The sequence below is a fragment of the Ammodytes marinus genome, assembly GCF_949987685.1.
Source record: "Ammodytes marinus genome assembly, chromosome: 12".
Lineage (NCBI taxonomy): Eukaryota > Metazoa > Chordata > Actinopteri > Uranoscopiformes > Ammodytidae > Ammodytes > Ammodytes marinus.
In genome coordinates this window covers 12116005-12129975 of record NC_137216.1, presented here as the reverse complement: position 1 = coordinate 12129975, position 13971 = coordinate 12116005, and the positions used below count along the sequence as shown (strand labels likewise).

General features: G+C 40.6%; 1 protein-coding gene across 1 annotated transcript in view; it reads right to left on the bottom strand.

The window, feature by feature from the left end:
• Window positions 1–1105: 1105 nt before the first annotated feature.
• Window positions 1106–13971, bottom strand: part of thsd7ba (thrombospondin, type I, domain containing 7Ba) — a gene marked incomplete at its 5' end in the record, with an annotated part of 124480 nt that continues 111614 nt past the window's right edge. The window contains 9 exons of the mRNA XM_080037506.1: window positions 1106–2405; window positions 2769–2856; window positions 3232–3427; window positions 4567–4649; window positions 5765–5860; window positions 7775–7948; window positions 10753–10921; window positions 11549–11694; window positions 13266–13383. Coding sequence (XP_079893632.1) covers window positions 2324–2405; window positions 2769–2856; window positions 3232–3427; window positions 4567–4649; window positions 5765–5860; window positions 7775–7948; window positions 10753–10921; window positions 11549–11694; window positions 13266–13383 — 1152 coding nt within the window. The 3' untranslated portion in view covers window positions 1106–2323. The remainder of the gene's footprint in view (window positions 2406–2768; window positions 2857–3231; window positions 3428–4566; window positions 4650–5764; window positions 5861–7774; window positions 7949–10752; window positions 10922–11548; window positions 11695–13265; window positions 13384–13971) is intronic.

The window sequence follows — 13971 nt, the reverse complement described above, 5'->3', positions numbered from 1 at the left end:
TCGGTTTCCCTCAATTTGAACTTTAGAAATGTGCAACAAAGAGGAACAAATGCAGTGTTCACACAATTCCACAATTTATTTGCATTGTTGTCCAGCTCTCCATGTACACACAATAGTAACACAAATAGCATGGTACTGTAAACAATGAGTGAACATCTTTTTCGATTTTCTTGGACATAACACCATGTTATGACTCTGATCAGGTCAGAAGTGGGCCGTTCTTTGAATTCTATCATGGTAAATGTGCCCAGATAATTGATAATTATTTCATCATGTTATAGAAATGATCAATATTTCACAATTTGATTTCACATCGACTTAACATTCACCATATTACCCATTGCTGGCCAAATATTAGAAACACTGCCGAAAAGAAACTAATTTGGCAACTTGTAAAACAGAATCTTTGCAAGGCCACTCGGAGCACTTTTAAATCAAATGCCAAAATGGATCAAGCATGCCTACATACAACCAGCTGTTGAAATACAATTGTTACAATGTGTAACAACGGTATTTGCACAACCATTAAGATTATAGAGTTACTGGTAAAAATACATTCAGAAGGAGGTCAGATGACAGAAGACCAAATCTCCAGTTTACAGAGGCAGAAAAAGAACCATTATAAACTCTGGTCAAAGCCAAAACCACAAAGTATTACGAAATGAATTCTCCACTGGGTCAATGTTACAACGTAATAATGCACTGAAGGATCTATGTCTAAATGACACAAAATATAAAAATGTATGGTCCACTGAGATGCTTTGGGACGACTAAAATGGACTTAATGTCACTGATGCTTTGTACTGCAGGTGTAAATCTGAAAATACTCCAGGGCTGTATAAAATAAAAGCCTTTACTTTTGTGCGTGAACTATTACAGAACAATTACAGATAGCTCACTCAATAATACTTCATGTGCTCCCAACTATTTTGGTATTCGCTGTCTTTCATGTTGCGAGCCCTGTCTTCGTGGGTGCAAATATGTAAAAGAGAAACAGAAGAAAAGAACAAAATACTGTCAAACACAGTTTCCTCGTCTGACACTATGTTTGGATGCAAATGAATGACATACAGTAAATGGTGTTAGGAGAAAACAAAGTGTGACACGCTTGTGTAATAGGTGAAGCATATGTGTTCTGAAAAAAAAAAAAACGCACACACTCCAGTGGATAAATCATTATTTTCTATTCTTGCATCTGTTTGGGTGATCACAGCCTTTTCTGTTTTTCATTTGATTAAAACGTGTGTATGACATATGATCTTCATCATGCTGGTATTGGATTGCATCAAAGGTGCTGCTTAGCTTTTTTTCTTTTTAATCAATTCTTGACAGCATTTGTGGCCATAGCAGTCTGCCACGTACAGTACAAATTCCATGATTCTGAGGTGGCATCCTAATTTATTCCTCAGTAGCCAAGTGCCATATGAGAGAAAATCAGGGAGGGAAAATTACTGCATCGTTGTATTGTTCAAGGCAAGCCTGCTTTTGGTTTCCACATATACACAACGTATGGCATGATCAACAAAACACAACCCGACAGCAACAACTTGCGTTACAATGAAAACACTAGAAAAAGTCATTTGAAAAGAAAAAAAACAAAAACAAAGAAAAAGTTAATCAGCACTAATGTAGTGCATAGAGCATCTTGATTATTCTCAGAAATTCAAAAAAAGGCTGTTTGTTTATCCAAAAAGGCTTGTGACATTTCCTTTTACAAAGATCCAGCGCTGATGAGACGGAGTCAAATGTCAAATGTTCAATTGTTTTTCCGCCTCTTGCATGTCATTAGCGACCGCTGGCCCGAGATGTTTTGTCTCCCTCACGACACAAATACGAGACAAATAAACCCGGTGGTCCCTCTGATTCCTGACACACACAAACCAACAACTGGGGGGGGGGGGGAGGGGGGGATATACTTTGCCCTTGCCTTTAAGGATGCCTCATGATTTGTGGCTTGAAAACAGTGCTTCAACTTTTTGTTCACATTGCAAGCAGTTTAAAAAAAAAATCCAAAAAAAACTAGAGGTCCATTTATTTCCAGGAGACATTTGAGCTCACTTTCACCAAGTTTGGCTGAAGTTCCTGTTCTTCGTAGAGGCTGCAGACAGAATTCAGGGCCTCATTGCCCCCAGAGCAGCCAATCACGTGCGAGCGTTGCTATTTCGTCCGCAGCATTTTTTTTTGCGACACAATTGGCACTACAGTAAATAGTCACCCAGCAAAAAGGGGCCAACAATCAAGTGGTTCGTGATGGACGTGCTTGCTAGCTATCCAGTCAGGAATCTGTCCCGAGCGTGTCCTTGTGAGGTATTAGCAGCCTGCTTTACATATCCATGTCACCGTCGTAGGCCAGGGTCAAGGGCTTCTGAGGTGGAGGACACGCCTTGGTGCTTTTGGATGGTTGGCTGAAAAATAGACAAGACAGAAAAGCTGACTTTGTAGCCTATCTGACTTTGCAGCAAACGGAACAGCCACAATTCGTTTATTTGATTTTTTTTTCTTTTTTTTTAAGAATTCCATTATCTGATAGCAGTAGCACACAGCAGACAAAACATAGCAAGGAATATAACTCACACTTGACAAGGTTCTTTTCAAGGAAGGCAGATGGTTAGGAATTAGCTTTGCTTTCCAAGCGTTCAGTCACTGTTGTTATCTACTACGTGTGTGTGACGTGCACTGGAGCTTTGGGTCTTGAAATTGCCAAGTGCATAGTGAGGAATGGTTATGAGAAAGCAATATATATATATATATATAGATATAGTACATACCAGACCAGGAATGATAACGCAATAATGAAGAGTATTAGGATGAATCCAACCGCAGTCACGGCGTAAACCCACAGCTTTACTCTTCCATCTGTACAATAAAAAAAAAGCTGTTTTAATACAAAGTTTGTAATACACGTTCGCTATACATCATTTGTCTGGAGATATACTGTCCCTCTTTGTTCTCTCTTTTCAGTTCAAATAAGTCGTTTTTTTCTCTCTTTTCGAACAAATTACAAAGGGAGCAACTGCAATTTCTTGACATTTTTACCATTTTTTCCACAGTATATAATGATGAGCCAAAGTAAAAAAAAAAAAAAAAAAAAGTAAAAAAAAAACATTGACCCAGAATGGATTCCACCCCCAGCCCAGTTATCTTAAGACTAGAGCTACAAAGGGAAAATAGTTCAAAGGCATGGAATGATCTTTGGTGCTGAGCTTGCGAAGACGATTTCCATTTCAGTACCTGGGCCAACAGGTCTTATGGTCCACTCGTTGAACAGGTCCCTGGTCTGAGACGGCCCCGGTTTTAATCTTCCAGAGTTGGTTTTCACATCGGCTTTCTTGTTGTTGTCCACCCCAGGGGTTCTGGTGCAGTAGTCCAGGAAGCCATGCGTGGTCATCACTTCAGTGTAACCCTTCTCACACCCACACACTCCGCTCTGCATCGGGGGAAGGAGGAAACAAACGGGGGCAGAAGAACATCTTTTACAGCCACTGCAATCGTTAGTTTCCTACTGATAAAAAAAAAAAAAAAAACTCACTGACAAAACAGACTGCCATGTGTAGGGACGACTTTACTCCACTCTTTCAAAGGACTTGCTGCTGCTATCAACCCAGGTTGATTCATCCCAACACTGACATTAAACCGTGCTCCTCAGGGGGGTGTAGATTAAGCCAACGATTCCCAGATTTAAGTATTGATAAGAAAAAGCCGCAGCCAGGCTAAAAAATATAGACATGCCGGAGCCAAATGCAGATCACAGCATTAGCATTTTAAGCGTTACGGGCGCCGCTTTTTGATTTCTTTTTTTTAGGCGTTCAATCTACATTAACATGTAAAATGCTGTTGAATAAAAGAACTAGAAACTTCATTTGTCTTCCAGAGTGAATATTTGAACAAATATGTCAACAACAGACACAAAGCAGAGAGCCAGTAAAAAAAAAGGTACATAAAACAAAGCATAAACACAACACAAAATACTGCTGATCAATTGATTTCTGAGTTTAAAATCAAACAAAACATCTCCTTTATGGGTTTCCAAAGGTAACTGCTACCATTATCTGGGGCTTCCCAATTATTTTGCTGGCAATGTCAACTATTCTAAACAGCGTTATCTTAAGCCTGCTGCTGACCAAACATAAACAATATGTGGAATGTTAAAACACTCTCAGCGTGTGTGTGTTGTAAACCATTTAAAATAACTTTCTAATTAGAAGATAAAGCTATTGCTTCTTAAAAGCAGCAAGGTAACACTGTTTTCCCATTTGTATGTGCAGTTACACGGAGGGCACTCTGAGGGGCAGTAAAACTTCAAGCTTAGGCTATAGTCTTTGTTGTCTGTTCCATGGCCATCTAGCCCATAGACATGAATTAACTGACACTGAGCCCACATTCATTTGTATTAACATGATGATCCACTAACGACCCTTCTTCTTGACAGTTAATAATGGCATCTGTCAAAAATCCTTTCAACTCCTTTGCTTATGAATGCGGGTTGGCGGCAGGAAACATACAAAGAACTCATTGAGAATTACAGAGATCACAGCTGCCTGATCAAAGAACAATGAATGATCTTACCGGCGTGCAGTGGGAGAAGGGTTTGGCGCACGGCGGATGGCAGTGTCTGACCGTGGTGGGCCTTTTCTGCGGGAAGCAACCCCCTGGAAAAGAAAAGAAAAACAACAGGTTTCTTTTTTTTCTGTTTGATCAAATTGTACTGTAACTCCTGATTAATGTTGGCTCAGTTGCCTATCGGGGTCCCTGATCAACCCCTGAAACATTTGAATTCCAATATGGAAAATTGCATGTCAAAATATGGGCTCTCTGTTGTTCCTCCTTGCCCTCATATTTGCCAGAAACACTTCCTTACAGCGATAAGATCACATGCGCTTGGCTATTTAAAGCACATCCAGTTCGCCTAAAGCTTTTGTTCCCACAGCACTATTACCTTTGTTCTGTTTCTTCTACGCCTGCCTTACTTCCCACAAATACAAATGCATGATTATATTTATATGGATTGAAAGCCTCCCAGCTCAGCGTCTGGCTTATTGATTACTTATGTTAAGGAGGGAGAGGAGAAATCAATGGAGGCTGCACTGAGAATGGGCGGATCAAATAAGCTGTTAAATTCAACTAGAAATTATTTTATGTGTGTGTGTGTGTGTGGGTGGGTGCATCTACATGTATGTAAAAACAACGGACAAGAAAGTTTCCATACTGCAAGCTGTCACGAGTTTGAAATTATGCCATCTGATTTTTGGCTGGGGGGTTAGTTTGTGTAAGCTATTGTAATATTGTACACTGAGATGAACAACTGTCTGCAACATTAAAATCACATCCATTGGTGTATATATGAAAAAACCTCCTCAACCAAAAAAAAGGCAATTCATTCTTAAATTCTTCAAACCATCTGCTACAACCAAAATTACCAGGGTGAAAAAAGCTTTCTAAGACGATAGCGAGGAAATCGATTTACTGTCATGACAACGCTTTACAAATCCCCTTTTCAGAGACCAGATAATGTGATATTGTAGCACATCTCCATGTGATACAGACTGAATAAAAAATAAAAAAAGAGACTCACACTGATTCAGTTCAGTGCCCGGGAACAAAAAAACAAAAACAGAACTGGGACACTTTCAGATGGTGTGTGCATTAGGCCAGATACACATCGTTATTCATATTTATGAAATAGTGCGTGTGTGTGTGTGTGTGTGTTCCCATCAGTGCTTCTCAATAACCCCTTTATGAATGCCTAAAGACACTGCAACCACACCTGTTACATTGACACCATCTGAGCGCTGACACCACACCGCTCTCTGGTTGTTACTCCATGCTCCTGCTCTCCACTGGTACGTGTGGCACTTCCCTCCTGTATCAATGGCACACAGACACAGACCATGATCATTAGCAGTTTGTTTTTTTCTGGGGCATCCAACTCCTGTTGTCAGGCTCCCATAGACATTAACCACCAAGTCTTCTGCTTCCTCTGCTACATCAGATAGACAATGAAATATATTGTTAGGTTTGGTGTGGAAGGAAAACGGTATAGCGTGGTTGGAAATGAATGAAAGGCATCTCTTACAAAAAAAGAGGAAGACTTTTGTTTTACTGTGGGCGCTATGAGGGGAAGATTGATCTGTAAAGAGGAACATTAAAAGAGCCTTATTTTGTATTAAAGAAAATGTAACCACGTATTTACTGTTGAATTTGAAGGCAATATCACATACAGTATAGAGTGAGTAAGTATTGGTGGATGGGCATTCTAAAAGCAGCTAATGAAGGAATGATGCGAAAGAGCAGGCTAGAGCCCAAATAACTGGTGGCTGATGAGGTATATAAAGGTAACTATACGCACAGCAATGAAAAATATGATTTAAAGAAATAATTTTTTTTTAAAGAAGTCCCAAAAATGTGTAATATACCATAAGAGAAAAATGAACCCAGCACACTGAAACAGTCAAAGAGTCCAATCAAAGAGAAGGGCACAACACCATGGCTGTTGAACATTAGACTGCAGTACAGATTGAAATACAATTAATACATCCAGTAGTTCTTTGTGAAATACACACATCTCCCTTGGGTCAGTCGGTAATGAGCTGCAACAACCTCCTTCTTTCATCAAAAGTGGATAAGTGGTGTAGCAGTTATATTCAAAATACAGTCCCTTTAATGATAACCTTTTCATATTTTTTTTTTTTTTTACTTTTAAGTGCTAACCCAGCAGTGACCCAGCTTCAATGGTAACTATTTTTTACTGCAGAGCTGGCCATTTAGACAACACTTGCATTATCACCTTTTAGTTTGTTACCTCCGTACAGACGGGTTTATAATTAGTGAAAGCCAAGAGAATCAATAGTTGTTGCTATGAGCTGTGCTAGTGCGTGGGCTGATGAGTATTATGTTGTGGCGCTAACACCATTCAATTGAATTTCAAAGACACCCTGATAAACATTGGATTGTGGTTTCAAGGTCAGCAGGAGTTCCCTCTTCGTTTATCTATTTTGAAGACCAATTTCTTTCTTAATTGTCCAATGGAAATAATCCCAATAAATAGAGAGAGAGAGAGAGAGAGAGAGAGAGAGAGAGAGAGAGAGAGCAGCACAAGAAGGACCTTATATGTTCTCATTGTAAATTATGAATTTTAAGATACTTGATATTCACATGATGTTTAGCTTGTAAACATAACATTACTTACAGGCTAGTTTTTGATCTGTGGTGAGTTTTCTCACCTATCAGCTGGGTGTGGTAAGAGGTGTAAAGGTTTTGAATCATTTAACCAGAGGAGGATGTCAGTGAAGTTAAATCACCTTTTCGATGTCAATAACAGATGCTTTGGTCACAGACATATTATCATATTTTGGCTTTCACATTCATTTGTTGTTTCTGTCCGAATTTCCTTTATGTTTTAGACACCTTCGGAAACACGTGGCTCTTTTGATGGTTAATGCTCCGCTATGTTCAACGGCTACTCGCTAACTTTGTCCGTCCGCTGGTCGAGCATATTGTGGGTTTAGATAGAAGAAGCTATAAGGCTCCATAGAGGTAACGGGAAGTGAAGAGTTGGGTGATTTCTTCCCACTTCATGGGAGGTTTGTCACTATCAACCATTTTGATATACAATTAGTCATGTGATCCTTAGTGTGAATAAAAATATTGATCATAGTTGATTTACATACAGCTTTCATATCAGGTTATGTTGATGACGTGATGAAGACTCATCACTGTCAATAAAATACAGTTTTTTCAGACATTTGCATAGAAGTGGGTTTCCCCATGGTGGTACCTTTACAGGGCTGGGTCTCAAAGGCTTGGTGTGGACAGCTGCCCTGGTTCTCCATGACCTGGATGATCACAGCCCTGGAGCGAGCTTGGCGTCCGATGGTCTCAAAGCTCCGCCCCTCCAGACAGGTCAGCTGACAGGAGCTCCACAGTGACCACACAGTCAGATGGCAGTCTCCTGAGAACACAACAAAACATCACAGCTTGATTGACTGAATTAGCAAACAATAGCCTTCACACAATTATTTTCAGATTATTGAAAGGGTGCTTTGTATTCAGCTTTTTCAACACTATTTCAGCAATCGTACTATTGGCTCCCCCTGCTAGCTCCTGGAACATTTCAAAAGAAAAAAAAATCAAAAACAAACTTCAGCACACAACTGAGGCTGATAATGCAATAAATGCACAAGCACATTACTCAGACAGCCCAGTGGGTATTCAAAAGTAATAGACCAACCAGAGTTATTAATTATATGATACAAGCTACAACTCCAGGCCCAACTGTAAAAGACGGAACCCAATACCAAAACGTGTCTCCGAGGAGAAGAGAAACTCATTTGGTTTAGAAAATGCTTTTCGTGGATAATCAACGGTGGATGTATTCTGTGAGTCATCACCTGCTTCCTTGAAGGTCAAGTGTTAATATCTCATATAATCCTTGATATGGTCGGCCTGTAGTGATGCTATCACCCGCTGCCACAGCTCCTCACCCAGAACGACCGTGTAATGCTGTGCTCTGAACGGCCATTAGTTACTGTCTGTTGATTGAAGCATCTCATTATCTTTCATCTTCCTATGTATCCGCTCTATCAGCTCTTACCTCATGCTGCTACGGCTGTGGAAAACATGCTGTGGCCAAAGCTGCAGTGCACTGCATACAGAAAGGCATCTACTGTACATCACATACACATGAACAACCCCCTCCCTGGGCCCTTACACTGTGTCCGCCACCTTCCCACCAACAGAAACACACACACGCATCTGCTCCGGCCATCAAACACTTGTGATCCTGAGCCAGGGCTCACAGCAAAGGCGGGATGAGTGATGAATGAAGGCGAAGATCAGAGGAGAGCAAGAGACTGATGAGATGCAAGCACAGCAAGATGTTGGGACTTCATAGCAAAAGCTAACAAGAGCCATGCAAGAGGAGATCAGAGTTGTCTTTATTCTATCCGATGATAATGATTGTTGGGTTTTTTTTTCCGGCTCGAAAATGGCAAATAAATTCTTTACTTGGGTAGCTGGCTTGTATGTCATTTGAGTGTGCCTTAGGACATGAAAGCTTCATTATGGATTTTCGGAGACAAGTAAATCAGGTCATAGCTGTCAGCGAGCCAGCAGCTCTCGTACTGGCAGCAAATGCTACATTTATACTGTGGCCTAAAATGCATTTAAAAAGAATGCAGTTCAGCATCATGGGCTTTTTGCTGTTTGGGGTAATTTTGTTGTTCGAAAGACTTACCATTTCGATGTGGAGGGCTACAATTAGCAATCAGGGGGAATGATGCTAATTTTCTCACCTGACCAAATGACCAATCATTGCATGATAGTTTGATTTCAATGTTTCACACATTTTAAATGTCTACAAGGTTATATTCACAAAGTGGGAGCCAATAACAAGCCTGCACTTGGCATTACATTGTTATGTTGCCAGAGACCAGACAAAAAGGAACATACAGAGCCAGTACATCTAGTTTTTGATTGTATCCACTGCTAAGATTCAGAACACAGGGAGTGCCAAGATACACCACATTTTTTCAAAAGTCTTTTTTAAGACACAGCTGCAGAACTGGCAGCACTCTGCGAGCACTGGTGCACTTTTATCATAACGCAGAATGCCAACAGTGAAAGCAGTAACATTTAAAACTGCTAGGGAAACAAGTTGTATAAGCCCTCTTTTGACGGGTCTTGCCAACAGTGGCTTGGTATGTGAGCTCGCACTGTTAGAAAGATTATGCATGTTAACATGCAGTTTCATCATTCATTCAAGTTTTATGTAAAATCACTGCACTACCTGATTACCAAGGGCCTGGTGTTTCGCTTTATTTTTCTGTCCTATGAGGATCTCAGTGATGGACTGTCATTTTACTGATCTAAAATATACAGTTGTGTTAAACTGTGATGAGGCTCCTGACATCAGCCACTGATTTGGCTGCTAAAGGGGCAGCACATGCAGCTCATTATTTTCAAGTAGCCCCACCTTGTCAGTCTCGTCCCTCTGGGTACCATCACTGCTTTTACTGCCAGCCCACACCGCTGTGTGCCTGCAGTCTGTGCTGCATCATTTGTAAGACCTTGAATAACCACTATTCTGTAAGTTCTCACTTAAATTAGTTTAATTCTGATGTTGCATTATTGTGGTTAACGGTGTACTGCTTGATTTAGCACAAGATGATATTTCATAAAAAAAAAAAATCTATTTCTAGGTGGTAGTGTAAAAAAAATCAATAGTGTTGTCATGTAATTGATCCTAAAATCGGTCTCTCATTTAGTTACTCCGTACTGGCTATTGTAGTATTGATATTCTTTTGTACTGTATTATATTATTTTCCTACTTGTTACAGAAGTTGCCCAACCAGATAATGTAAAGCTCAAAGTGTCATTAGTTAATCCATGACTTTTATTGATCGTGGAATAATTATTTAGCAGCTGAAAATGTCAACCAATTGGGCGAGGAGAGAATGTATTGGCGGATTCCAGCAAATCAGTCTGCGTTCCGTTGAAGAACAAGATTATTGATTATGCAGTTAGCGACCCAGTCTAATTAATAATTAGTAGCCTGTTGTTATGAATCCAACATAACTACAGTGATACATAATTCATGCAATAATGCAGTTTTGCTCAATCAAAGCGGATTGCAAAACAACGGTAGCCTATACTTTATATTTCATAGAATCACATCAATAATAAGACTTCATATATAACGTTGATACAATTGAAAAAGCAAGGATGGAAATCCATTATGTTTGAGGGCAGCTTTACCGAGGCAGGGGACGAAGCAGGGCTGCTCCATCTGCTGTTGGATCTGTCTCCTCATTTTGTCTCCACAAAGCTCCTCTGTCACTGGCTGAGCAGGAGACGAAGGCCAGTCGCCCCAATGGACCACACATGACAGCTTCCTTTTCCGAAGCCCCTCACCACACTCCGCACCCTGCAAGAACACATGCACACATGCACCTCAATTCAACCATGGTAGGATCTGCCAACAGAATGTTTACTCACCATAACATTGTTGCTAAAGAAAGCTGACCACGCAGACCGGTGAGTCAAAATAACGAGATTAAACCAACAGAAACCAGTTGGGTGGAGCAACACCCAACTAGTTTATGTTAGTTTCATCTCATTTCTGGTGGATTAGAATGACTAATAACTGGTTGCCATCGGACTCCATATAATATCTTAAATATAAATTAATTTAGCCATTTTTCTAATCTGTTATAAAAGAAGAAGAAAAAAAGACATATATAGCATATTTTGTCTTCAATCCACATGCTGTAGACAAGAACATACATTTATCATCTCTCGTCTGCACACTGTCATTTAAATGAGGTTAAAGGTGCCTCGTGAAATGTTATTGTAGACAAACAATGTTTCAGTAAAACGTGTCAGTTCAGTGAGATGTCATTCCAAACTGCACATACAGTATGTAATGAAAAAAAAATATATAGAGAGTAAAACAGATGGTAAGGAAAACCCCAAAACAAGAACATTTTAGCCATAGGGGCAAGTACAGCAAGAACAGCAAACCAACATTCACAATGCAGACCATATACTGTACCTCTACAGTGCATGGGGCCCAGTCACTCAGCAGCCACGTGTAGCAAGGCCTTATGGGACATGATTTGGTCTGGGTGAGCTGGGTGGGACAGGGTCGACCCCCCTCATGAGCCTCCTGCAGGATCCTCCGAGTGCGCATCGACTGACCTGCACAACAGTAGACCAGAAAAGACCCAAATATGTGCAAGCTGCATTTGTAGAGCTTCAATGTTCAAGGTGAATAAACCTATTCATTTATCAAGGCTGCTGCTAATATGAATGAATGAAATATGAATGTGAAATATGAATAGAGAATAAAAGCACGTTGGTTGGACACTTAACTTAATGGGAGTCAGGGCGAGAGAAATGCATCATTTCACAAACATATTAAGGCCGCTCTATAAACATAACTGTTTGTAAAAAGAGTGGCTGAAAATGAATTACGATCCATTACTTAGGAGATGCTGCGCCTTCCCTTTAGCCCGTGAAAGATTTTCCTCATGACATAAGGAATTGGTGCAACACAAGACCAGCATACTTATGTGTCTCCGTGCCACTTGATGCTCGGATTTAACAAGTGCTTTGTTCAAGTGAGCTATTACTATTGTGTGAAAGGGAAACATTTTGGTAAATGGCAATAGTTGCTTGCTATGTAGCTACAGCAGCAGCTCATTGTGTGGTCAGTACAGAAGCTGTGTGTCTTTGTGTTTGTGCCAGGGGAGATGCCCAGCTATAGGCAAAGCCCCAGGCAGACACACACAGCAACATGGAAGTTCAGCTCCTCAGCCATCTCAGAAATCAAACCCCAAAGCATTATCACTTCCATGGCATCTTGGCAAAACAAGATCCTGGTGTCGTCTGACAGAGATACGGGCGCAAACCCCCCGTCGAGACTGACAGATGTTTCCCACAATGAGTGAGAAGGAGGAAGTGAGAGAGTGGCAGAATCACAGTCACGGTGCCATTATAGGAGCAGAGGGAGAGAGTCTTGAGTTCATATCCCACGTCGAAAGTGTGAAAGTGTTGGTGTGAGCTTATTGGAATTTTGGGGGTTAACTGTGAGAAAAAAAGCAAGTCAATGACAAATTAAAATTAATGAACGTAAAAAGACACTGTGGAGTCTCTCTAATTAACACAGGAACAAGTTTACTCTCTGGGGTGTTTGGCTTAGGGGAGGCTCCGAGAAACAATGTATGCATCCAGGTTAAATCATTAATTCGACTTCTGCTTTCTCAAAGCCGAAGCACGCCACAGGTTAAGATAATTGCATTTTTTTTTAAATAACGCAGAGGAAGGGATGTATATTTTATTAAGGGGAACAGTAAATCATTTATGATGCCCCATAAAGGTGAGCCGTATAAGATTGAGTTCAAAGGAATCCTGCTGTTCTTAAAAATATAACCTCATAAGGCAAAGTTGTGGACGTGTTAATTAGAAGAACTGGACTTCAGACGGAGTGCTAATGAATTGTTATATAATATTAATATATACATTATTGAGAAAATAAACCCAGCGCGCTCTTTTCCCTGTATAATAAGGGTTTTGGATTACACATGCTGTTCAATATTTTAATGCATTTAAATGTATTCATGCACAATTCAACGTCTTGGCGAATGCCCGAGCGCAGACGGAATAATGAGGCGCAGCAGCACATGCGGTGTGGACTGTGTTGTTCCTGTGCGTGGTGGGGGGTTCATGCTCCCGTTTGTTTACGTCTAAGTGTTTGCTCGTATGTTTACCTTGGCTGCCACAGGTGTGCGAGCATTCCGCCCACGCCGACCAATCGGAGAGCCCACAGCTGACGGGACAGTCGACCACGCAGCTCTCCGACACATTCCGCTTGTTGACCAGACCGTGCTGTTAGAAAAGTGAGGAGGGCGACTTCATTATTCCCGTAACAAAGAAAGAGGGAGCGCCAAACAATTCTCATATTTTAAGTAGGCAGAAAGCGGAGATGGAGCAAGTAAACTATTTACCGGGACCCTTGCTTTTTAACTATAGAGTTATACACATGTATACAATTGCACATTCCTTGAAATTGTATGAGATGGAATTACATTGTCAATGTATATTATGTTCGACACAGAAGCAAGAACCTCACAGCTGTCATGGCCATACAACTCGCTTCACTTAGCAGTGTAATATGCTTATGGATATGCCAGTGGACTGTGTATACTGATATACAGTTTGTGAGCCACCAGTTGAGAAATATTGCAGCTACTTATGCTTATTAGATTTACAGTAACTTCCAGACCATATGTTTCTGGATGATTAAGTCAAGGCAAACAGAATGAAGTTGTTTGGCTTGCTCGCAAACTGCTCAGTAATAAATGAAGGATGTTGGAGATTAGACGTTTCCGCTTAAACAAACTGGGCAACTGGGCTTTCAATAATGTATAAGCCAGTGGGAACAGAATAGGAAGTACTGTAGTTTCAATCAATATT